The following is a 26,516-nucleotide window of genomic DNA, read 5'->3' as shown; positions in this document are numbered from 1 at the left end:
AGCACATCATGTTAATGTCACCTTAGAGAGATTTCAAAAAATAAATTCTTGATAACGCCTCTTTTTGTTAAATAATGAAATTTTGGGCAAAAAATAAATCTGTTCCCTTATTACCTTTCAATCGAATTAAAACGATTATTAAAAGCTCACCAGATATTGAAAAATTAAATAATATTAGTGAAGATTCGCTATTTACCATATCTAAAGCTACAGTAATTTTATAAAATTTAATATACAAAAATTTACTTTTTTTCAAAAAAATTATATAATTGACTTATTAGTTATATAACCATTTAATTTTTAGGAGCTTTTTATTGAATACCTTGCCACATCTTGTCATAAAAATGCATTATACATTAACGATATATCCTACAAAAATCTTGCAAACATTGTAAACTCAAATGAATCATTAGAATTTTTGCAAGGTATATAATTATATATTGCTATAATTAAAAAATATATTTAGATATAATTCCTCATAAAATGTTAGTCAAAGATTGTTTACCTAATATACATAATGACAATGAATGAATAAATTGCTCAAATTTTTATAATTTTGTGAATAAATTTGAATGATTTATCTTAAATGTCCTGTCCTACCTATTTTATATGATATATATAAAATTAAATATTATTAATATAGGTTTTTGGGGCTTGATATTATTCGTTATTAAATTTTATATATATTTTGTATACCAGTAAAAAATTATGTTTTTTTGTTCATTACTAAACTTAATAGTATAATTTTTAAGATCAGCATTGACATTTTTTCTATCTTTAAGCTTAGCCTTGATTTAAATATTTTTTAGCTCATTCTCATTTTTTTACATGGATTTTTAAAATTGATCAGGTCATTCCATTCTAAATTGGAATAAAATGAGCTATTTTCCATAACTTTTTTAAATCAAAATTTTCATGATATCTATGTAATTTTCCTGCAGGCCATATATTTTGGAAATTGGAGGGAGAGACTTTATACAAGATAAGAGTAAAAAGTTTGAGGTGGGTGGGATTGAATATATCTTGGTTGGTTTCAATAGCTTAAATATAAAATATCACCCTTGCTAAATAAAAGTTAAAAAACATGTGGTCAGGGCCAAAAAGGACTCTAACTGAGATCCGAGGAAACTAAAATAATTTCTTTGAAACAAAGATGTTGATTGTAACATTTTAAAAGAGGATCCATGATCAGCATTAATTTGAATTTTTTTTAACTAAAATCTTAAAAAAAATGATAGTATAGGGACCAGTTGGCAGAAATATCCATTGGGAGTGAAAATCAGAATAGTTGTGCTAATAATTTGGATCAACGTTTGGGTTTTAGGAAATTGGAGGATACAAGTGAAATCCCAAATAATGCATTCTCCTCTAAACCAAGGATTATTTTTGAGCCCATCTTGTCTTTTTCCATCAGACAGGGATAACTGGACGGGTTCCAGAAAGTTAAGATAATTGGCCAGCTCTAATTTGCTCGAGACAATAGAATTAATAGTTCTATGGCGACTGAACTAACCTTTAGAATATAAACAGATTAGACATGTCGACCCTTAGGATCAGAGTCCTCACGGCATCTTTTATGGGGTAGACATAAGTCACAACCAAGTCTATACCCTATGCTCACCCTCAGTTCCTCATTGGATAGCAGAGACCAAGAAAGGCATTAGGGAAAACTACAAGCCTTTCATGGCAAGAGTTTTGTCCAAATTATCTGATTAGAGTGTCTTCAAGGGAGGATCACCAATTTCTTGAAATTAGCCAGATGGGTGTTAAGAAGGTTTCTGTGCCGAGGGAGAGACAAGGCATGAATTTTTCTTTCATAAGCATAGGCAGTTTCAAATAGACTATCTCCTCTCCACGCAAGCCTATTTTTAACATCCTCGCATTAAAAACCCAGAAGAAAGAAAAATTTATAAAGCATCTAAATTAAGAGGGAGAAACCCCAAAATCCCTTCCTTGGTCGAAAGCTGTACAATGATCCAATTAAACTCAGAAAAATGAAAGTTTATGATAACCTCGAATAAGTTTTTAATCTTCATGTCTAGGGCTGAAAAAAAGTTTAAAAATTAAGATGAGGACCTAAATATATGTAAAATTTTGGGAACCATAGCGATTTCCATATTAAATATAAAGATTGATGGGCGGGAATATTTCACAATATTGCTTCCAATTTGGGTAAACAAAATGTTGCTTTCTCTAGGCTTGCTATTATGGAGACAGCACGATTGAATGGGGATCTAAATGGGAGATTGACTCCCAGTTAATAACCTTAAAGGAATTTAATAAAACAAATGATGGGGATCATTTTAAAAACGAATTCCTGTTATCCATTTTTAAAACAAGACCTAAGTTTTAGATTCATTTATTAAGATATTAATGGCCTCCAACATATTAGCCTCTAAACCAGATAGGGTTCTGCCGTCCAGGTCAAAGGTTAAGGTCAAAATCGAATTTGAACTTCATATTAGAAAAGATGTCATGAATACCTAAGCATAAGAGGAGAGGACCTAAAGGATCCCCTTGTTGAATACCATCCTCAGAATTCAAAACAATATCTTCCAAAACTAAAAAAGAATTCTGACCTAATAGGAATTTATATGATTTTAAAGGAGAAGGTAGGTCTATACAAAGCATTAAAATTATTTTTACAATCAACTTTACACAAAAGTGAAAAAGAAGGAGGATTCACAGTCTCGCTACCCCTTTGACACCAAAGCCAAATTAATAATCGTCAAGGTAATCTATACCTTGAATCTTAATACGGTTCATTATTAACTTGGCAGTTATGTACGGAAAAAGAACCCAACTGCTATGGGCCTTTTAGCCTTATCAGGCTTCAATAAAGCAATGAGACGGCCTCCAAAATGAGGAGCTATATAACTTGCAGGGTTTTTGATGAAGAGACCAAAATTAGGATTAAAGGGATGTGTTAAAAAATAGCAAAGTCGAGTGCCATATAGGCCCTTGGCGGAACTACTATTAAAAGATTTAATTCATGACTTTTTTGCTAAAATAAAAGGGATAAGTATAAGTAGAGACATGGAGATAAACTGTGTTTCTCGTACATATCAGCAAGGGTTTTATCATTAGAATGGACCATTTTATTAGATAATATGGCTAAATTAAGTGCCTCTGTAATATTCCTTGGGTTTATCTTTCTAGAGATAAGTTTGCATTACAAAGTACGAACAACAAAAGAGAAGGAATCAAAATTTTATACTTGGGTAAAAACAAGAATATCAAAGTTTATGATCCTAATCTTAATGCATTCAATTTAAGAGAAATATTTATCAGCCTTAATGAACACTTTTTAAAGAAAAGTAAGGAAGTTCTTCCAAGCAAGGAAGGAGTTAAAATTTTTATTTAAAAAACCTATTATCTCAGATAACTTGCCGTTAATCCGATTTTTCACATTTTTAGGTATATTAAAAAAGATAAGTTTTTTTATTAATAATAAGTCATTCCAATTAGAAATATCCCTATATAAAATATTATTATTCGACTGTTGAATGGGTAAAGGTGTAGAGATATTTTCTTTATAAAATATATTGTTTGCCCTGAAAATGGGCAGTAAACTTTCTTTTAACAATAATAAATCAAATATGGATAATTTAAAAAATAATACAAATATTTAATTTAAATAAATGTTAATATCTTTTTATACAATATTGCACCGGAAGGAATTTGGAAAAGGGACCTAATGATAGTTTATCCCAATGTGTCTATTATAAAACATTTTAATAATTTGATTCATTATGTTCAGTATCTAATCTAATGTTATTAAAGAAAGTGAGTTTGTGCAAATGGCTGGCATATTAAAATTAAGAGTAGATTTTATAGGTATTTTCATCATGAAAGATATAATATTGATTTTTTGTTAGATGCAAACTTTAGCCAAGCGAATATACGTGAGGGGTTGGGGATCAAGCCAAATGGTCCAGAGGTTAGATAAAATATTTTTCAAAATTACTATATTTTTGCCATTATTTCCCACCAAATCATTTGAAACTTTTTTCCTGCAAAACTAAGGTAAAATATTTCTAAAAATGAGATCGATTTGATTGAGTGAGACTATGAAAATAGCTTGAAAGTATTATATTGAAACTTATGAAAATTTGAGCAAATGTAAATGATGTATTACATAAATTATATGTAATTCTTGTGTCAAGAGAAGAGCTCGTTGAAACCCCCAACTGGAGGACTAGCTTTTATTTATTGGCTGAAAAAACTGATGGATGAACTAGTGAATCTTATTAATGTATCACATATTGTTCATTGCTGCCATAATTTACATTCTGGTATACAGGCGCGTACGCAGGAATTAGGTCTGGGGGGGGGGATAATAAATTTTTTTGAGAAATATTATTGTTTTTTAAAAATATCAAGCATAAATTTATTTGGACTAATAACTATTCCTAATACACAATTTTAAATTAATGTGAATTATAAAAAAATTATATGTAAAGAATCACATAAATGACCCAAAATAGAAATTTGAATTTTTTGAGCTTTAAAATTTATATATAAATATAAAGTATAAAAAATTTAAATGTTAGAAATATGAATTAATACACAAAAAGCTTAGGGAATAATTGTATTTTGTATGTTATATATTTACAATGTAAAATCCAATCTTCGTTGGGATTGAGCTATTTTTTCAATTATCTCATCCTTGCTTGTTGTCAAATGCCTTGGAATTTTCAAAAGATCCAAACCTTTCAATCTACTTTCAAAAGTTGTACTTCTTGGTATGTTTTTCAGATACCTGCAGGCCCGGCCCCCTGGCCGGACCGTATTGCCGGGCCCGATTTTTTTAAAAAAAAACACCAGGGCTGAGCCTGAATTTAAAAAAAAACATCCAGGCCGGACTGTATATTTTAAAACAGCCTATATTTGAAATCGTTATTATTAGCTATAAAAATCAAAAATAAATATAATTTATTTTTAAAAAATCCAGGTCAGGCCTGAAAATTTTATTTTAAAAAAGGCCGGGCCGGGCCTGGAAATTGAGCTTAGCCGTAAAAATCTTTAGAAAAATCCTGGTCTTGCCCTGCAAATGGTACCTCTGCAGGGCTCTGTTATTCTTCTTAAAAAAAAGAATGTTCTCTCATTAGTTTACTATTGGGAAGAGTTGCTAATATATATAAACCCTTTTAATACATTGGGAATATAATTCTAAAATGTGTTTGAAATAATGCAGAGCATCCATAGCATTTTTTAGGACTGTATCAATCATAGTTAATCTTATAAACATAGTTATTCAGCTAATAAGGCATCATAAGATACTTTAACATCTTCATGATAAAAATCCAACAAATATTTTTTTTTCTATCACCATCTGAAAAAGGTTGGGAAGGCTTTTAGGGAAATAATATTTGCAGATTGGTAAGTGCTGCATAATGAATTAAAAACCATTCATTTATTTGGTTTATAAATATATTTGTATCTAAGATATACTATTCTACTGATCCTATGTTAATGTTTTAACTATGAGCTTGCCTTGCTGCAAGTCGAGTGAGACAAATATTAAACACTTATAGCTCTGCTTTTGACTTAACAATAACATATAAAATATGAAATTCTTCATAAACATTAGCCCTAATTTCCTTGAATTCTAATAAAATGCTCTCCGCTATTCTCATCTTCTTAATCAAGTCATCATGTTTTTGAAAAGTTATACATTCTAATGGGGAAAAAAATTTGGAATAAGCATTGAATCCAATAATTTTCTTGCTTCTAAGGAAAAATTTCTTTCAGGCCATTGTGATGTCAGTAATAGCAAATAATAAGCTCTTCTAACTCCATAAAAGCTGTTACTGCTTGATGGCGGAGACTTCTATCTCGTTAGGACAAGGTTGCAATTTCTTTCTCCCTGTTAGACAATTTCAGAATAATTATTATTTGGCTAGAAATTTAAAAATGGTAGATTAATATAACGCCACTAAAATTTGAAAATACTAAGATAATATTACGCCGGAGAACTTGAAATCGAAATTAATTGATAAACTTAGTCATGAATGTGATAATAAATTTAATATGAGATAGGAATAAATATTAACAAATAAAAATTAATATAGTACTGTGTAAATTTAATTCAAAACATTTCCATATTTATTAATTTATTTGAAAATAAAATTATTTGACTTGTAAAAAGTTGTTAAAATAACATATTTATATATTCTTATCAATTTTTACAAGTTAAAATTTTTATTTACAAACGAATTAAAAAATATGGAAATGTTTTGAAATTAAATCTGCACAACACTCTAAACAAAAATATTTTTGAAAAATATATCCGGCATCTGCATTTTTTGGCTTTGGGGGGGGGGGGTGATTTGTCCCCCTGACCCCCTATCACTGCGTACGCCAATGCTAGTATAACATGATGCCAATATTGGCGATTTTTTACTTGCGAAAAATGTTATTCTTTATCGACAAAAGGATTGAAAGCACTTAAGAAGTATGAAATGCATACTAATTATTGACATAGTTTTTGGTTCATAATTCGGTTACTTTTTTAATGGCTGGGGAAATTGAAGATAAATTAATAACACTAATTAACGCCAAATCTTAGTTTGAACTTCTATATTTTGGGATGATGTTAATTTTGAAATTTATATTTTACCAATAATTAATTTTCCTTTTTAAAACAACTCCTAATGGTTCATAAGTTTTAGAACTAGTGTTTCCAAAAGCTTGGTTCACTTTACGCTTATAAAATAACGTCATAGTTTTTATTTTGTTTATAAGTCAATTTCTTTTTTGTGGTTTTCATATTTAAATTGAAAGTACTAGTCAGGCATTAAATACTAGCGAACGCCGAGATATGTAGTTTTTTTTTTATATTTTCCATTTTAGCAAATAAATATTTTTTAAACCTACCTACCTTATTGGAAAATTCTGGCTATTATACTGACCGGACCATTGGCTTTCACTACAAACATGAGTACCTCACACAAAAATTCTTAAATATCTAGTTTTAAGAAAATTATTTAGAATATAATATAAATCGGCGATTAACATGTTAAGATTTTTTACTTATTAAATATTAGCAGATAAATTTTTTATGTATCAGAAAAGATGCAACAGTATTGACCGATATTTTTTATCAACCGATAGATATTGTTAAATGGCTCAATTTTGCCGATATTTAATAACGACTAGATTTTAACCAAAATAATATTATCTAAGCCTCGAGATTTCGTTAATAGATATGTGCAGGTGTTCCTGCCACATAAGAGTAAAATTTTCAGAACCTTAGGTTAGCCATTCTTAAATTTTTTTGGCTAAATCTAACAGTTTAGCTGATATCTAATTATAAATGATAATTAAATTAGTCCTCATAAGTTAAAAAAAATTTTTTTTTAGCCAACATTTTAACTATGAATTTATATTTAAAATAATTACATACAAATTATTCTAAATAGATAGAAAAGATGCTATCATAATCGGTTAAAAGAGTGGCGCTAATCTTGATGTATCTTTGGGTTAGGGAAATAAAAATATAATATCTAGCCTGACGATTCATTCTTAATAATGCATCATAAAGCTTGAATGTAAATCAGCTGGAGATCACGTGGCGCGTCATTTTTAATAACTTATTTGAATTCGGTATGCTAAAATACATTACCTCACCTACATTAAAAATTTACAATTTTTATACATATATGCCATGCATAACATCATATGGCGTTCACAAGCTATTTTTCATTGGTGCACAATGTTTAACTAATGTTTCGTTAGTGTGGGTATTATTATAATACCATTAGGCAAAACCCTAATTTTTATCTTATCACCTCCTTATTGCAAAAAATTTTTAGTATTTATTGCTTTTACTTTTTATTCTATAAACTAAAAATTCTCTAGCTTATTTAATATTGATAATTTACACGATTTTTATTGACAAAATAATAGAATCAACATATAATCTAGAAATAAATATATCAATCCATCTAGATAAATCGTGTTAAACAAAAGAAAGAAAATTCTCTGATCCTCCTTTATTTATTTTTTCCAATCTTTTTGCATCATTTTCCAAAGGTTTTACCTTATATTAATTATATTATGTTTTAATTTTTTTTTATAAGCGGCGTTTCAATTGGTCTAATAGGAAATTTTCGTGAGTAACATTACAAGGATCGCACAAATAAGAAGGGATAAATTCGGGTTTGAGGCATTTGACGCTGCACTTCACCAAGGCATCTAAATCAAACTAAGCGAGAAATAGAAAAAAAAGATTATATAGCATCTTGTATCGTAAAGTATCATTTTAAACTTGAAAAGTATCGTAAGAAAGAAGGATACCCTTGCTAATAAATTTCTAAAAATATAAATAGTTGTTTATTTACATATTGTTGAGTGCCCATCTTATTTACGTCTACAAAAGCATGTGTCACGGAATTGGCGGCGAGAAAACGAGCGAAATCTGTTTTGGGATTGGAGTTGATTTTGGAATATTTTAGGACTCGAGCCGAACCCGCTTCGAGTAACCTTTCTATGTTAGTTAAGTGATTAGGTGCTATGTACAGTAAAACGACCCACGAGGAAAAGGCTCCACTAGGTAGCTTTGTTCTTTCTTCTTCCTGTATAATATTAGTTAGCATTTTAAAATTAATCCTAATTTATAAACATTAATCTCCAAAAAATAAAAATAATATTTTTCTTTAAAAACTAGCTCTTTTCCTTATCTAGATTATACGAGAGAGGGGAAAAAAAATTAGGAAAATGAAAAATAATTATTATCTTGCAAGATACGCTGGATGACAGGGCTAGCGAGCGATGCCCTGGGCCGCGGAAAATGAAGAGAAAGACGATTAGAGGGGAAAGTAGCCTTACCCGGGTAAACCTGGGGGAAAAAGGCCATTAAACAAACGAAGAAAGAATAATAAAATATAAGGCACAAACAAAAAAAAATAAAATTAAACCGATTTAGATGCTTTGATCATTATTCTCCATTGACGAGCAGCTTTGGCCAAATCTTTGCAACCTTTGTTCCGATTGGCTATCAATTGATTTGTTGATTCCGAACCCCATTCGTGATATTCTTCCTTTTTGATTATAATGGATAAATAATGATGAGAATTAGAAGGAGAAATCGTATAACCCCTACATTCAAAATTAGCCAATTCGTGCTAAACTGTGAATGTAGGGTAAGGAGGATTTACCATATTATAATGAATTGTAAGAAAATATGAAAGTAAATTTATAATCGATGAAATAATGTAACCCAAATTCCAATTTTGTATCGGTAAGCAAAATGAATGATCGATTTAAGAAATAACTAATATCAAAGTTGGAGGTAGTGTTGTTAAACGGCTCGTTTTGAGCCGATTTTTAAAAACGGCTAACTCAATACTTCATCCAGAAAAATATTACCCTAGCCTGAAGATTTTGCCTCATAGAAGGAACAAAAACAAAAGTCTAGACATGTATTATAGAAATCTTGAGGCTTAGCGTTTAACAACACTAGTTGGAGGTAAAAAGTTATAACCTTTTTAGAGACCGCTTCAATAAGTTGCTATTTTTTTTTATAAAATAATAAATTCACGTTTGTACCATAAATTTTTTTTTATGTCAGCCATTTCATATATGATAAATCCCTAACCATCCCCCAATCAATTTTATAAGGGTGGGCAATTAAAAATAGATTCAGAGATTACTAGGATGTCTATAGTCGAAGGGGGGGGGGGAGGGCAAATATAATTAGATGCAATATTTGGCTTTCAATATTCGAGTTTAAAAAATAGGTTGGTAATAGAATTAGATCAAAATTCCACAATTATATATAAATAATAAAATAGATGGTCATTCGTTACTTTTATAAAATGTCCCGCTTGGGAGCAAGTCTCCAAATAGGATTTATGGAGTACCCAAAGTCCTTTGGCTATACTCGCCAAATATTTTTCCGTTCTCATGGGAACGTCCACCAACAAATGAGTAGCTTGCGGGTCAAAACACACCATATCGGACACGGTTCCGCCTAATCCTTCAATCAGAGATCCGTAATGAATTTTATCCTGTCATTTTTTTTTCCGGAAATAGTCATATTCATTTTTTAAAAAAAAGTCTCAAAGTAAAAAAGTTCTAAAATTAGGAAATCCCATTCAAAGTAGAAAGTTCTAAAATTAGGAAATCCCATTCAAAGTAGAAAGTTCTAAAATTAGGAAATCCCATTTTGAGGCTTATTTAATAAAGGGTTTGCCAAAAATAAAAATAATTTCAAGAATTAGCGTAATTATACAATAAAATAGTTTACGGTAATAAACACGTATAGCGAAAAGTGTTAGCGTCAACGAGCCGATTTTCAAAGATGGCTGACTCAATATTTTATCCAGGAAAAATTTAACGCAAACACGGAAATTTCGCTCATAGATGGCACAAGAGTTTGGGCATCTAGTTAGCCAAATCTCGAGGCTTGGCAAATATTGAGTGAGCCGTTTTCAAAAATCGCCACAAATCGAACCATTTAAGAACAGATTAATGATACGAGTCCACGTATAGCGATTTTCTAAATACCGACCAACATATATTATAACGGAATCACGTGATCGAGTCCGTTCTCCTATATATCACCCCCCCCCCCCCTCCCCCCAAGGACGGAACCACCAAGTTAGATTAAGAAAAAAACATGATTGTGGATTGGCAAGCTACGCAATTGCAACTAGGCCACAGAGACTTTCCAAAAATCATATATTATAAATAAATTTGGTAGTGCCTATCCAAATGAAAAATAGAAACAAAATACAAATTTGATAGGTAATACCTTAAGGTAGTGACTACCATTAGCCTTAAGAACCACTAGTTGGCGACAATGTGTCATTTTTTTCAACTTTAAATTATTTTTCGACCGTGTATTTTTTATTTAATTTAAAAAAAACAACATTTTACCGGAAATGAATTTCGACATGTTTAGAAAAAAACATACCCTACCGTGTGATTAGAAAATTTCGATGTGAACTTTTCAAATTTATATAAATTTATATTAGTTTTTTCATAGATTTTTTTTAAAAAAATATAAATTATATTTAAATGACTCAAAAGTTATGAAATTCTCCGAAATTCGTAAGGTAGTTATTCTAAGCATGCTGGAATAGACTTCTGGTAAAATCAGATTTTTTTAAAATTTAACAAAAATGATCAAAATTTGAAAAAAAAATAAATAACGCATTACCATACAATAATTATAGAGTGTTTATCATTGATTTGAGGATTAAAACTTATTTATGCATACAAAAATATAGTGATAGAATAAAAAAAAAGGAATTTAATCTCTTGATTAATTTGATTTAAATAAGGTTAACCTTATTTTTCCAAAAAAAAATAAATAGATAGTGATTTAAATCACGATTTAAATCATGCAAAACCCTATTAATCTTACAATAATTATCGAGTGATATCATTAAATTTTTTGACAAAAGTTATTCCGAAGTTTTTTAAGGGTTACCTCTTCTGAAAGGGCCGAAAACATGAATTTAGGCTTCGCTGTGGTATCTTGACCTATGTTACTTATATCGCACTCATTCATGATACCCTTGAAGTTCTTAGATTTATCCTCCACGAATGTAGAACTTTTCATATCCGCAATTCCTACAATGTCTTCGGTAGTGGCAGAATCTCTCTGTTTAGAGAAATTAATTTTGGTGGAAACGACTGACGAGGTTTGTTTATGAAACGCTAAAGAATTTATTAAATGAGATTATCAAATTTTTAAAAAAAAATCATAACAGTAAAAAAAATAAATAAAATATACACCATTTCAAAATATCTCAAGGGAACAGATGTTTAAAGTTGACCGGATATAACTAACAAAAAAAATGTCATAAATCAGTTTGAGATTTCTGCTAAAATGCTAGTTAAACTCACGCCTCTTGTTAATTAAGTGGATGGTGAGATATCTCTGATTTATTTATATAAATTAAATATCTTAAATAATTTGGAAATTATAATGGCTATCAATCGTATCAGCTGATTTTAAGGACTCGTTTTGATTATCCGATTGGAAAACTTAAAATTTTGTTCGAATTAGGGATTTGCTCGAATTAACGGTAGTCTAAATTAAACAAGTTTTACTGTAATCTAGTTTTAATTTCGATCAAAAGTTTGAGTTTGGGTAATTTATCAATTACATTATAAAACTTACCTAAGCTGACGATTATTAAAATGCATTTGGAAGAGCGTCATTGAATATAAAACAGCTGTAACGCCATTTTTGGTTTCCGGTATCAATTTATTATTAAAATAAAACGAAAATGGCTTACCAGAAACTGATTTGTTTTGGTATATATTTATATGTCCTTGGATTGGACATTAGCTTTTTAACAAAAAAAGGTTTTTTCCTCCAGCTCTAATCAATGTAATGACAATTACCGACCTAGAGGAGGGGCTTTAGGAAATTGATTCATCATGGTCGAGTTTTCGGACATCTTAAAAGTAATATTGGTGGTCGAATTATCGTTGGTGGTGTTAAAGAGGTCTTTTGATAGTGGGGTAAGGGGGGAGGTGGAGGATAGCAAACTCAGCTGTTTCGATATTTTCTCCCTTTCGCGTCTATCATTATATTAAATAAATGAGTAAAAAATAAAATATTTTCTCTAAATAAATTATTAGATTATTACTTTCCTACGGGATCTTCCCACGTTATCTGAATGTTTTGCGACTGAGAATTATCGGAACAAGCGAAGTTATTATGGATATAATTGTTAACGTTATTGGCCGAGAGTCTATTCGTACATTCCAGGTGGTCAAGCTTTCGAGATACGTTCATGGCGTTATGTTCATCTTCCTATTTAAATTACAGTTATAATATTAGTATAACATTTTAATTTATTTCTCCTACACCCCCCACCCCACCCCCATCCCCCCTCGAGGGTTTAAAGTGGTCAGATTCGAAAAAGGTCTCCTACCAAGTTTTTGATTGTTTCCGCCATTCCCTTCTTCAATTTACGTTTGGATTTTCTGTTCCTCTGGTAAATGGTTCTAGTCTTGGAGATAATATCTTGCAGTTCTTGTTCTATGCCCGTTTGGCGGCGTTCGGTCGAAATATCGGGTAACGTAGAAAAATTCGTGTTTATTCTTAAGAAAAATAAAAAAAATTTAAAAAAAAAACCTATATATATATATATTATTTTTCAAAATATTTCAGCCGAGTTAAACGCAGTTCGTCTCAAAAATAAAATGTCAATATTTATTATTCTAAATTCTTTTCCCGCCTTTTCCCCTTATGAACAAATATAAAATCTACTTCACCAGATAACCCCAAGTTTATTTTTATCTTTTATATATATTTTTATAAATCAAAATGTAATATAATTTTATACCAAACAAAACATGTTTCAATTAACATCATTTTTCAAATATGAGATAAATGCTATATAAGTTTTTTTTATTATTATTATAGTTCATACATTTTATATTTCATTCTCTATATTTATATTATATTATCATAATTCGAGTGAATGCAACAAACTTTAACCCTACTCAAATATTTTAGCCCAAATTTATTATGCCAACCTGGAGATTTTTGCTCATATGGAGGCAGAAAGGTTTGAAATATACATGAAATATTGAGACTCGCGTAATATTATTTTATACCAAACAATCATGTTTCAAAATTAACATCATTTTCAATATGAGATAAATTCTATATAAGTTTTTTTAATATTATTATAGTTCATACACATTTTATTTTACATTCTATTTGGAATTATATTACCATGATTCGAGTGAATGCAACAAACCTCCACCCTACCTCATATTTTAGCCCAAAATATATTATGCAAACGTGGAGATATTGCTCACAGGAGGCAGAGAAGTTTGGGCATCTATTAATGAAATATAGAGGCTCGAGTAGATATTATTTTGGACTAAAATATTGATTTAAAATCGGCTAAAATGGAGTCGTTTAACAACGACTACTAGGTTGTATTCACCCCTCGCCCGTCACTTTTATATAAAAAAAATATCAGTCAGATATTTTACGTCGAATTTTCGGGTAAAGCGGGATCTAACTGCATTGTAGTATCGTTCGAACTGAGGATCCTGTTACTTTTGACAACGCTTTTTTTGTTGGTGCGATAAGGTGTTTGAATGGGAGACATGTCGCTCTACCAAAAAATGGTTTGTAAAACAAATATAATTTAAATTAACTTAATAAACGCTTTTTAAAAAATAGCTTTGGGCCCAGTTATAACCACCTGCAAAATTTTTTGGGGAAGCCAAAAATATAATACGCAAATCACAGTGAGCGATTATGAAGAAACGATATTTTAGGTGTTTCCTCCAGGAAGTAAATTATCTCAGAATTTATTACCCAAAAACTGGAAAATCAGATATATATATATATTTATTTAATTTTACTAAAAAAAGTCTCGGATCACGTGTATATGGATAAAGAGACTCACAATGCTTTACGCCATTTTGAGAGCAAGCAATTAACCAATCAGGTCCTACTATGATTTTATTGTCTTGCTGTGCCTGGCGGAATTCTTTCGACCTATCCTTGACTTTTCCCTTTGAATGGGGGTTAAATATGCATTTAAAAAAATAAATTTATAGTTACATTATTGATAATATTACGATCATTATTTAGAGAAATTTAACACACCATAAATCATCATAAGGTAGAGTAAAATATTCCTTATTATAACTTGATTATCCCGATAAAGTATCCTATAAAAAAATATAAATTATATATTCAATATTCATATAATGGAATAGATGTGATGGGAGATGTCATGAGAAGAAATAGGGCAAGATGGTTTGCATATTGTAGGAATTATGGAAGATTGGAGGAAACTAGATTCAAAGCGAGATAAAAAAAAACAATATGGATACGGATATGAAAAGAAGGGCCTTTGATGCCTAAGATCGCGGTAAATGGAGAAAGGTTAAGAGATGCAGCTGGCTAACTTGGGGAAATCTGGACAAAATGGTGCGAAACGACAAAGATGTATCTTATCAATCAATACCTTTAACATTTTACTTTCTTTCACTTTGAAATTTAACCTAAAATGACATTTAGCGAAGAGTTAACTGCGATACAGACACTTCACCAAAGTAACTCCCCCCACCCCTGCCAAATATTTCCCAATTGTTTAACATGTGTGTATCCACAAATGAAATATGAATGCACGTGCAACCCAAATACTCAAAATTTGAAAAAAAAATCTTATATTTATATATTTAAAAAAAAAGAAAAAGTAAGACAGTGAGATCATTAAACAAATAGACTTCTGATCAAAGTGCGACTCTACGAAATGAAAGTATACTTGAATTTTAAAATAAATATTGCATATAAGCTAATAGGGGTGTTACAAAAACTATATTAGTATTAGTAAGATATAAGCTATATATATATATATAATACCTGATATACAAAATGAGTGCACGACTTATCGTAGACCCATTTAACTTCGGCACCCATATCCGTGGCCATTTTGTTGAGTTGCTTTTGGTTCATGGCCAATTTTTTGCTTACCGCTATAATGCACCCTTTCAGGATCGGCTCCTTAAAAATTATTATTTATTTAAAAATGTTTTTTAAGTAGAAAGAATAATCTGACTAAAATCCTATTTTTTTAAATAAATAAAAAAAATAATAATTCGTTAGGTGTTATTTGTTTTTCTTTTAAATTGGCCCGGATATTAACTCTTGTGGGTCAGGTTGGCTCTTTTAAAATAACCGGATGTTGAGAGCAGTTGATTATTAAACATATAATGTTGCTAAACGATTCGATTTGATCCGATTTTTAAAATAGGTTTATAAGTGCACACAAATTGAGCGTTTACGCTTTGCCGTAATTTTTTTGCTTTCTTATTTCTTTATTTTCTAAATATTCCTTTTTAGGATATAAGTAAGTTATTTATATTATCGTCTACCTTCTTATTTCTTTAATTTCTAAATATTCCTTTTTAGGATATAAGTAAGTTATTTATATTATCGTCTACCTTCTTATTCCTTTATTTTCTAAATATTGCCTTTTTAGGATATAAGTAAGTTATTTATATTATCGTCTGCCTTCTTATTCCTTTATTTTCTAAATATTGCCTTTTTAGGATATAAGTAAGTTATTTATATTATCGTCTGCCTTCTTATTCCTTTATTTTCTAAATATTGCCTTTTTAGGATATAAGTAAGTTATTTATATTATCGTCTGCCTTCTTATTCCTTTATTTTCTAAATATTGCCTTTTTAGGATATAAGTAAGTTATTTATATTATCGTCTGCCTTCTTATTCCTTTATTTTCTAAATATTGCCTTTTTAGGATATAAGTAAGTTATTTATATTATCGTCTACCTTCTTATTTCTTTAATTTCTAAATATTCCTTTTTTTAGGGTTATAAGTAAGTTATTTTATATTACATTTTTATATAATATTACAAAGCGTAGAAATTTTAAAAAAAGTATTGATAAAGCAAACCTGTTTGCTTTTTTTTTAAAAAAATGGTTCCTAATGCCAAACGGTAATTTTACCAATTTGCACGAGGCCATTTTGAAATACAGACGCGGCGTTTGAAACGCTCAATTAGTGCGCCCTATAACTCGATATTTTATTCATAAAAATATTACGCAAGCCCTACAACATTTTGCTCATAGGCGGCACACTAGCGGAAATCTCGAAGCTTATGCAATCTTTTTCCGGTTAAAATATTCAGTTAGCCATTTTTTTTTAAAAAAATCGACTCAAATCAAGCCATTTAAAAACACATAACCAAAATAAAAAAAATTATTTCTAGATGTAATATAATGCTCATCGATAAATTATTATTTATTCTACTGTTGAGGATATATTAATAAATTTAAATGTATATATTTTTTATACGTCTAGGTGTAAGAAGAGTAATAAATATTTCCGATTTGGGAACTGGTAGAAAAAATTAGATCTAGAAAATCTCGAAAAAAAAAATATTACAAGTAAAGTTTTTTTTTTAATCCACTATACAAAGGCGAATTCCGAAAACATTGGCGTTTCCTTTTAAAAACGGCTATTTATTAAAAAAAATTTATACTATATTATATATAGCGTTTTAAATGACGTCATTAAATAATCATTTAACGACGTCATGAACGTGTATTTTATAGCAAATAAGCATGGCGAAACGCGTCTTCCCGGAGATCGCTTTGGAAAAAAAAATGAAGAAACTAATTTCTTGTTTGGAATTCTACTACTATAAGAGTGGAAATTTTATGTTAGGTAAAATTTTTTTTATTTAAATGGATAATTTAATAAAGCTCTTACATGATTCTTCACGAAGCTTAGACTATTTTCGCTGACTTTCTTGACGTTTGATCTCTTAGGCCTCTTATCGGTAACATCATCTTGAGAATCTTTAAAATCGCGTTCGATTGACGAAGATGATGTCGGAGAATCTATGACGGAGGCGGGAAGAAAGGTGTGTTCCTGAGAAGCGCGGGTAAGTTGGGCGTTTTTCCTTAATAAAATTTAAAAAAATATATAGCGGATAATTTGTAAGTTTGAAACAAAGTGTGGGAAATGATACCAAAATAAATTGCGATATAATTATTACTTGAGTTCGCGTCGAGCTTTCTTAAGTTTTTTTGCTGGAATCGATTTTGTTTCGACAGCGGAAACCGGAAAAGCGTCACCATCAAGACCATTTTCCTAAAAATAAAAAAATATTCCATATTACGAAATAAAGGAGTATTTTTTGAAAGATGGGAGGGGGGGGGGGTAGAGTAAAAAAAATAAAAAATTAAAGAAAACCTGAGACATTTTATGGATAATTTTCTGAGCTTTTTCGTAAAATATTTGGGATAAGGAAATACTCGAACGCCTCTTCTTGTTGACGAGGACCTTATCCAGCGCGTTGAGCGACTTTAATGCTTCCTTTAGATAAAACAAAAAACATTTTTTTCTTCCTTGTTGAGTTTTTAAAGGGATTCAATGCTCAATATTTTAACTTCCAAATCAGGCTAGTTAGAACCAACCAGAGTTGTTAATCGCAACTTTAAAAAATAGCGCGCTACCGCTATCTGTCAAAAAAAGTAGCTCGCTATTAGCTATTATTTTACTTTTTATAAAAAAAAATTTAGAAACAAATTTGTTTTATTTTTTGCTTATATTGTTATTTTATAGTAAATATATAAAAATCAACATTTATTAATATTAAAATAATAGTTAGTTTTGTATAAAAAAATTTATGTAATAAAAATAAATATTTATGGTAATTTGTTGCATTTTATAAGTTTTTACCTAATGTTATGTGTTCAACTATCTGCCGTGGTACATATATATGATATCTCTGATAACTCTACTATTAGAGCATCTTTCATCACTATAAAGTTATCTTGTCTGGCAATATAAAATTGTTGTACTAGAGGATAGAGTTTTAATCATCCTGGTAAATGATGGATTATCAACCAAGGACATTGGCTCAACTAGTGTTGCGTAATCGGCTAATTTTAGCCGACTATTAAACGGCTTAGCCTTGATTTCAGGTGAATAAATCGGCTAAGCCTAATTAGGCTTGGCTAAAATAAATTAGTCAAAAATTCTGCATCATTAATTATTATTTATTTATTTTAGTAAAATAATTTTATTTTATATATTTTATTATTATCAACGAATAAATATGTGATATGATTTAATATTTTTTTTATTTATATTGTTATATTTTGAAATGAAAATTTAAAATAATAATATGATGCTATTGCAAAAATGTAATATTCTTTTTTATATAATTTATTAGTAATTTTCACTAGAGATCTGCAAAGTAGAGTCTGGCCCGTGCCTGGCCTGAAGGGGCTTCGGGCTGGAATCGGGCCTAATTCTATTTAAAATAATCGGGTTCGGGCCGGACCTAATATTTTTAAAAAAATTTCGGGTCGAGTCGGGTCGGACCTTGGAAATTTTTTTAAATATATATTCTAAATTTATCGATTTTATATTGAATTTTTTATGTAAGATAAAAAATATCAGATTTTATTTATCGAAAACTAAACGACATGTAACAGCTGTCTTTTATTTTGAAGTAATTATAAAAATTGAGTTTCTATATTTAAATAAATTCGGGACGGGCCGGGTCGGTAAATTATATTAAAAAATATTTCAGGTTCGGGCCGGGCTTGAAAAATTATGCCCGATGCAGATCACTAATTTTCACAATCATCTTTGTAGAATACATCTTTTATTGAGGAATTACATTGTAAATTTTTGTTAGATAAAAAAACAATCTTTTAGGTGAAATCTTTTATAATATTTTTTTTTATCAATTTTGTAAAATTATCTATTTTTTTTTATTAAATGATGTGTTTTTTTAAATAATTTAAAAAAAAATATTTATATTAAACTTTTTTGATGTTATTTTATATGATCTTTTTAAGGATAATATTTTAATGTGACAATTGTCATAATCGTTATTTTTAAAGTTTTTTGATTTTTTTGACGAAAATAGATTAAAATAAATATTGATAACATGTTTAAATAAAAATTTAGTGAAGATGTACCATAAAAAGTGACAATTGTCATAATCGTTTTTTAAAGTTTTTTGAAGAAAATATGTTTATAAGTATTGATAACATGTTTAAATTAAATTTAGTGAAGATGTACCGTAGAAAAGTGACAATTGTCATAATAGTTATTTTTAAAATTTTTTTATTTTTTTTTGACGAATAGATTAAAATAAGTATTGATAACATGTTTAAATAAAAATTTAGTGAAGATGAGATAAGTGACAATTGTCATAATCATAGTTTTTAAAGTTTTTTGAATTTTTTTGACGAAAATAGATTAAAATAAGTATTGATAACATGTTTAAGTGAAGATGTACCATAGAAAAGTGACAATTGTCATAATCCTTATTTTTAAAGTTTTTTAAATTTTTTTAACAATATGTTTAAATTATTGATAAGATGTTTAAATTAAATTTAGTGAAGATGTACCGTAGAAAAGTGACAATTGTCATAATCGTTATTTTTATAGTTTTTTTAATTTTTTTGACGAAAATATGTTAAAATAAGTATTGATTACATGTTTAAATAAAATTTAGTGAAGATGTACCATAGATAAATGCTGCAATCGTAGTTTTTAAAGTTTTTTGACGTAAATAGGCTAAAATAAGTATTGATAACATATTTAACATAAAACAACATTTAAAAAATCCAGGACGGGCCAGCCCTGAATATATAAAGTACGGATAAAAATCCTGGCCAGGCCTAATTTTTTTTTTGAAAGGAGCTGGGACGAAATTTTTAAATTTTAAAAATTAGGGTCATGCAAATAACACCTCTACTGCTATTTCATAAATTAATTATTTACAAAAAAAAATTTAAAAATTCATAAATAACACTTAATATGAATAAAAATCACCTTTAAAGATATTTAATAAAAAAATTTTTTTTAATATTTACATCAAATTTTATGAAAAAATAGAAAAAAAAATGTCGAGTTATTATCTTTAGCTCAAAAAAAATAAATATTTATATTTTAATTCTTATTTTATAAAATTAATTATAGCACTAATTTTAACCCATTTGCTCCAAAAAACTTAAAAATAACGATTATGACAATTGTCGCTTATCTAGAGTTAATCTTCACTAAATTTTTATTTAAACATGTTATCAATACTTATTTTAAAATATTTTCGTCAATAAAATTCAAAAAACTTTAAAAATAACGATTATGACAATTGTCACTTTCAACGGTACATCTTCACTAAATTTTATTTAAACATGTTATCAATACTTATTTTAGCCTATTTACGTCAAAAAAATTCAAAAAACTTTAAAAACTACGATTATGACAATTGTCACTTATCTATGGTACATTTTAACTAAATTTTATTTAAACATGTTATCAATACTTATTTTAACATAATTTTCGTCAAAAAATTCAAAAAACTTTAAAAATTTGATTATGACAATTGTCACACATAATTTTCGTCACAAAATTCAAAAAACTCGATTATGACAATTGTCACTTTTCTACGGTATATCTTTACTAAATTTTTATTTAAACATGTTATCAATACTTATTTTAGCCTATTTACGTCAAAAAAATTCAAAAAACTTTAAAAACTACGATTATGACAATTGTCACTTATCTATGGTATATTTTAACTAAATTTTATTTAAACATGTTATCAATACTTATTTTAACATAATTTTCGTCAAAAAATTCAAAAAACTTTAAAAACTCGATTATGACAATTGTCACTTTTCTACGGTATATCTTTACTAAATTTTTATTTAAACATGTTATCAATATTTATTTTAATCTATTTTCGTCAAAAAAAAATCAAAAAACTTTAAAAATAACGGTTATGACAATTATCATTTTAAAATATTATCCTTAAAAAGATCATATAAATATCATAAAAAAAGTTTAATATAAATATTTTTAAAAAATTATTTAAAAAAACACCTCATTTAATAAAAAAATAGATAATTTTAGAAAATTGATAAAAAAAATATTATAAAAGATTTAACCTAAAAGATTGTTTTTTTATCTAATAAAATTTACAATATAATTCCTCAATAAAAGATGTATTTACAAAGAAGATTGTGAAAATCTTTAATAAATTATATTAAAAAGAATATTACATTTTTACAATTATCAGTAAATATTCAAATAAAGTAACCCATGACCATTTTAATATAGCAGCATATTATTTTTTTTTATTAAAAAAACATAAAATAAATTAATTTATTTTCATTTCAAAATATAACAATAAAAATAAAAAATATTAAATCATATCATGTTTATTTGTTGATAATAATAAAATATTTACATTAAATATAAATAAAATAAATTATTTTACTAAAATAAATAAATAATAATTAATGCTAGGCATCGATGCAGAATTTTTACTAAATTAATTTTAGCCGATTTATAGGCTTAGTTAGACGATTTTTAGGCTGAGCCTAATTAGGCTTAGGCGTAGTTTTTAGCCGATTACGCAACACTAGGCTGAACTGTATCAATTGTAAAATCAACAATAATTTTATCAGACAATTTCTGAGAAATATTGGCATTTAGTTTATAAATTAATTTGGTTTGATTTGAATTAGTCTTTTAGGATGTAGAATCGCTTATACCAAAATGATTTTAATGTTTCCCCATTTCCTTAAAGCTATTGGTATGAACAGTCTTATAAAATAAACACTATTAGAATGTAATAATGACAATTTACCTTTTGGTGTTTCTTGAGGTTATAACTGGATTGATTTGAGGAAATATTTTTTTCAATTTAAACAAATAAATTTGAAGCCAGTTTTGGTTTTTATATTTATTTTAATCAAATCTAGGGAATGGGAAATTTGTTGTATTATAGCTATTAGAACATTTTCTTCCCTGGTATTTTCCATTTTATTAATATCATTGTCTGAATCACTTTCAACGATTTGGATATCCATAGGCGATAACATTTTAAATTATTAACCCGTGATTTAGTTTTATAATACAAATTACAAATTGGAAATATATTTCAATTTCAAAATTAAAAAATAAATCCTAAAAATTATAATATATTATGATATTACATTTAAATTTTCATGTTTATACTTATACCTTCATTATATTTTTCGACTAAAAAATTAAATAATTACAAAAAAAGTAGCCGCTATTAGCTATAGCTAGCAAAAAAGTTATAACTCTGGAACCAACTATATTTCTTTCCTACTATTACCCCTAGAAAAATTTAATTTAAGCATATAAGTTTTTTCAATAATTTAAATTTAATAGTGTAAGCTTTACATCCTTTATGAAACTAATTTTATTTCTTTTTTTTTTAAAAAAAAAAGTAGAATACGAGATCTGGTTGGGAAAGGGAAATTCTAAACAAAAGATTTTTTCTAACATCGATTCGAAACCCGGAATGGATGGGCAGATGTCGGGAATCGTTGTCTATGTGAACCTTTACCGATGTCTTCACGGATGGCGGGACATTTTCTTTCTGATAAATTTAAAAATAAATAAAATAAGTAATTTCAATCGAGACCTATATATTATATTTTGAATAATTTTGGCCTTATAATTTCTCTCTAGTTTTAAAGGAAAACCAAAAAATCTGAGTTAAATGAACATTATGATGTGTAAAGACATATGGTAAGATGAATTAATTTACGAAATTCATTAATATTAACAGTTACCTTATTTTAATATGAATCCTTTTTTAAAAAAATTATTTCATAGTAATTTAAGTGATTGATATTCGTTAATATATGTTACGTATAAATCGAAGACTAAAAAAATTTTTTTAAAATTTAAAACTTTCAAAGATCAGCCAAATCGCCAAAAAAACTAATTATATTTTTAAATTTATAATAAAAAAACAATAATTCTCCCCCCCCCCCTCTCCCTCAAAACAAAACTCTTAGAATTTACATTACAATTTATATTAGATTAATTTGCCTATTCAATCCAATAAAATTATGAATAATAAATTTTAATTTTACGATATTTTCTTTAAAAAAAAAACTATTATTTTGCAAGATACTACTTATTTTTAACATAAATTTGCGTCAACAAAATTTGCCTATTCAAATGTAATAAAATTATCATTAATAAATTTCACAATATTTTCTTTAAAAAAAAAGAGTATTATTTTGTAAGATATTACTTATTTTTAACATAAATTTGCGTCAACAAATATTAAAACATCAAAATTTGGCGAGCTCCTATATGGCAATATTTTATCCTCCCTCTTCCGAAAACAATTTTAACTTCAATAAGAAGATTTACACCAATTTTTATAGGATTAAAACTAGGGTAAAAGCCGTTTATGAAGTTGGGCGATGTTAAGTGATTTAACAAGGTCTCCATTTTAGAATCTCGGGCACTGGCAACGGTTAAAATTAAAATGATACCAGCTGACTGGCATACTGCATCTCTGGTAATAAACACTCTTATAGGAATCTTTGGTAGGAAAAAAAAGAAGAAGAGCGAATATTTTAAGCTGTGACCGAATTTCGCGGGCAAATTTGAAATAAAATATTTTGTATGAATGATTAGGTGGTTAAACTTGTATTCCACTAGAAGTGACAAACATTGTCGAATCCGATCCCCTGGGTTCAACTCCGGTCTGAGCAGATAGAGGGTTTGGGTGGATGCCATTGTCAAAATTGGCGGTGGTCTGATTATGGATACCTTGAGACGATATTCCCAAGGTGCTTGACATGTCACCGGAAGCTTTAAAGATATACGACATTTATTTTTTAGATGAAAGAAGAATTTTTAAAAAAATTGTACCACATCCAATTAATTAGTCAGCTAATAAAAAATTAAAGACTTTTAAGCATTTGATGGTGAGGAAATGTCTTGCATTTTATCCGAAAAGTATTAGGTATTATTTATTGGTGTTAGAGTTGTAAGGTGACCATTATTTCCAACATTCTCTGAATAAATATAAATTACTCAAAATTTTTGGCACCCGAAAAAAAAAATCAAAACTTTTCCGATCGATGCCCATCATATAAGAATATATTCAATATAAACGTCAATCAATTATTAAATAAAACATTAAAGCCTCATTTTTTTCCCCTAACCTAATCATCAAACACGATCTTCTTAATTCGTTTTCTTAAAGTTAAAATGATTATTGAACCAAATTTTAAAAAAATAAATCTTAATATAAATGGATACTGCATAAATATTTTTTGTTTTAACAAACTTTTATTGGAAGATGTGACAGGTAGGTATTGGCTCAATATGTCCATATCGATTTGTATTGGTTTAGGAGTCGAATTATTGCGTGGTGGTGATTCGTCGTTCCTATAGGAATAGTGTTTATTTTTTTAAAAGATTGTTATTATATTTTTTGTAGGGTCTCTCCCTTTTCCTTATCGCTATTTCTATGGCGTGCTATTACTTTTAGATAGAGGTACACCGATCTTTTAATAGGTATTACTCTTTTGCGTGGATAATAAAGTGGGAGGTGACAGAAAATGGGGTCTAATCTAAAAATGTCGACGGCTGATTAATTAATAGCAAGGTACTAACTTTGTTAGAATGTTGGACCTCGATGATAAGGTAGAAAGCATCTCATCCGGACTTGCAACCCTAGTGTGAAACTATTCATGAAAGTTCAAAAAATATGATTGTTGTCCTTAAAAATAATTTTAAGAATAAGAACCAAACTTGGAAGCATGTCGGAGGGAGTTGTGAGGTTTCTGGAACGTGAATGAGGTTAACGGCCCTCTATGTCTTCTTGACCTTGTCTTCAAGGTTTAGCGCAAGTGTGTAGTGTCTAGGCAATGCATTTAGAGATATGGGAAGCCATATTCTCTATAACTCAAGATGTTGTGATGGTGCTGTGGCTTGCTGTGCAAACTATAATCGGGCATGCGCCTGAGTGAAAAGAAGGATGACTACTATATCTCTCTGTCTAAACTACTCAGAGTAGAGTTTCACTGAGCTAAAAAGACTTAATACTATACTTGAGATGGGAGGGGAGTGAAGGTCGCTTCCACCTCCTTCCACTTTTTTGGATAGGAAATCAACGCCTCATTTACCATCAGCACTCTTGCTGCGTTTAAGATTCTATAAAGATATGGCTCCCCCATATAACTAAAAAACATTGGACCAATATATTAGTATCTTGGATGCACATGACGTTGACGCCATAGAACTGTGTCTAGAAGATAGATCGAGGAGACGTAGAGGGTCGTTAATTCCTTTTACATTCCAAGAACCAATCTTCATCGTGGCTTTGTTCAACTCGCTCCATCCATCAGGTTTCCGAGTTAAGTTCGTTCTATTCTCAATAATGGTTAGAAATAAGAGAATCAATTTTTTCATAAATCATTTTTCGTTTCATAAATTATTTTGGGTAGCAATTTTGAAGGATGTTCCACTAGACCCGAAAGTTCTAATGAGCTCCTTTCTCTCATATCTTTAGGATCTAGCATTTAGACAAATTTTAAATCGCGAGTCGCTGCTCGGTCATCACCCAAAATCGATCTTTGCCAGGGGCGAGTTACTTATTAAAGAATTGCCTGATCGAGATAATAAGGAAGCAAGTTATTAACACGAGAATAATTATTGTACGGGTTACCAAAATGGCGGGTCCAGCTGATTTGCATTTCAATGACGCTTTCAAGTGCATTATTATGAATGCATCGTCAGTCTAGATATTATTACATGTCATTGGCCTAATCATAAAATGATTAAGGAAAAAATGGTTCAGGGTTCAGATCAACCTAAAATATTTTTCTTGGATCAACGGTCCAGAAACATGAATAAGACTCGGTGTTTTGCCGACCTGCATTGTTAAACTTTTAGAAAGTAAAAAAAAAATGGCGAAAATAAGGTCATTCATTTTGTGCTATTTTACAAAATAGAATTTCCATACCCTGAGTGTTGAGTTTGGGTTGACGTTAGATTAGAATCACGGACATTAAATTGGCTAAGCTTTTCGCACGTTTGTGGTATGAAACTTTGACAAGGCGAAATTCTAGAAATTTCTATATCTAATTTTTTTTTTAAAACAAATTAATATAAAGTTAATATAATGTTTTTCTAACTATATTTTCCCATAAATTTATTATTGGTACGAGTAATTG

At 28.8% G+C, this 26,516-nt stretch overlaps 1 protein-coding gene across 2 annotated transcripts in view; it reads right to left on the bottom strand.

Moving 5' to 3' along the window:
• Positions 1-7,990: 7,990 nt before the first annotated feature.
• Positions 7,991-26,516, bottom strand: part of LOC135929535 (DNA topoisomerase 2-binding protein 1-like) — a 31,183-nt gene continuing 12,657 nt past the window's right edge. For both annotated transcript variants that reach the window (XM_065466151.1, XM_065466152.1), the window contains exons 7-24: positions 26,306-26,423; positions 24,626-24,726; positions 23,978-24,144; positions 22,814-22,909; positions 17,722-17,844; positions 17,525-17,619; positions 17,236-17,428; positions 15,362-15,502; positions 14,353-14,505; positions 13,975-14,099; positions 12,900-13,068; positions 12,612-12,778; positions 12,368-12,543; positions 11,441-11,670; positions 9,813-10,013; positions 8,922-9,044; positions 8,346-8,579; positions 7,991-8,209 (exon numbers count right to left, since the gene is read on the bottom strand). In XM_065466151.1, the coding sequence (XP_065322223.1) occupies positions 8,078-8,209; positions 8,346-8,579; positions 8,922-9,044; positions 9,813-10,013; positions 11,441-11,670; positions 12,368-12,543; positions 12,612-12,778; positions 12,900-13,068; positions 13,975-14,099; positions 14,353-14,505; positions 15,362-15,502; positions 17,236-17,428; positions 17,525-17,619; positions 17,722-17,844; positions 22,814-22,909; positions 23,978-24,144; positions 24,626-24,726; positions 26,306-26,423 (2,744 nt within the window). In that variant the 3' untranslated portion in view covers positions 7,991-8,077. The remainder of the gene's footprint in view (positions 8,210-8,345; positions 8,580-8,921; positions 9,045-9,812; positions 10,014-11,440; positions 11,671-12,367; positions 12,544-12,611; positions 12,779-12,899; positions 13,069-13,974; positions 14,100-14,352; positions 14,506-15,361; positions 15,503-17,235; positions 17,429-17,524; positions 17,620-17,721; positions 17,845-22,813; positions 22,910-23,977; positions 24,145-24,625; positions 24,727-26,305; positions 26,424-26,516) is intronic.

The sequence above is a fragment of the Gordionus sp. m RMFG-2023 genome, chromosome 5, assembly GCF_954871325.1.
Source record: "Gordionus sp. m RMFG-2023 chromosome 5, tfGorSpeb1-WG-v2, whole genome shotgun sequence".
Classification (NCBI taxonomy): Eukaryota; Metazoa; Nematomorpha; class Gordioida; order Chordodea; family Parachordodidae; genus Gordionus; species Gordionus sp. m RMFG-2023.
The sequence above is the reverse complement of the archived record's forward strand: the minus strand, read 5'-3'. Positions and strand labels throughout refer to the sequence as shown.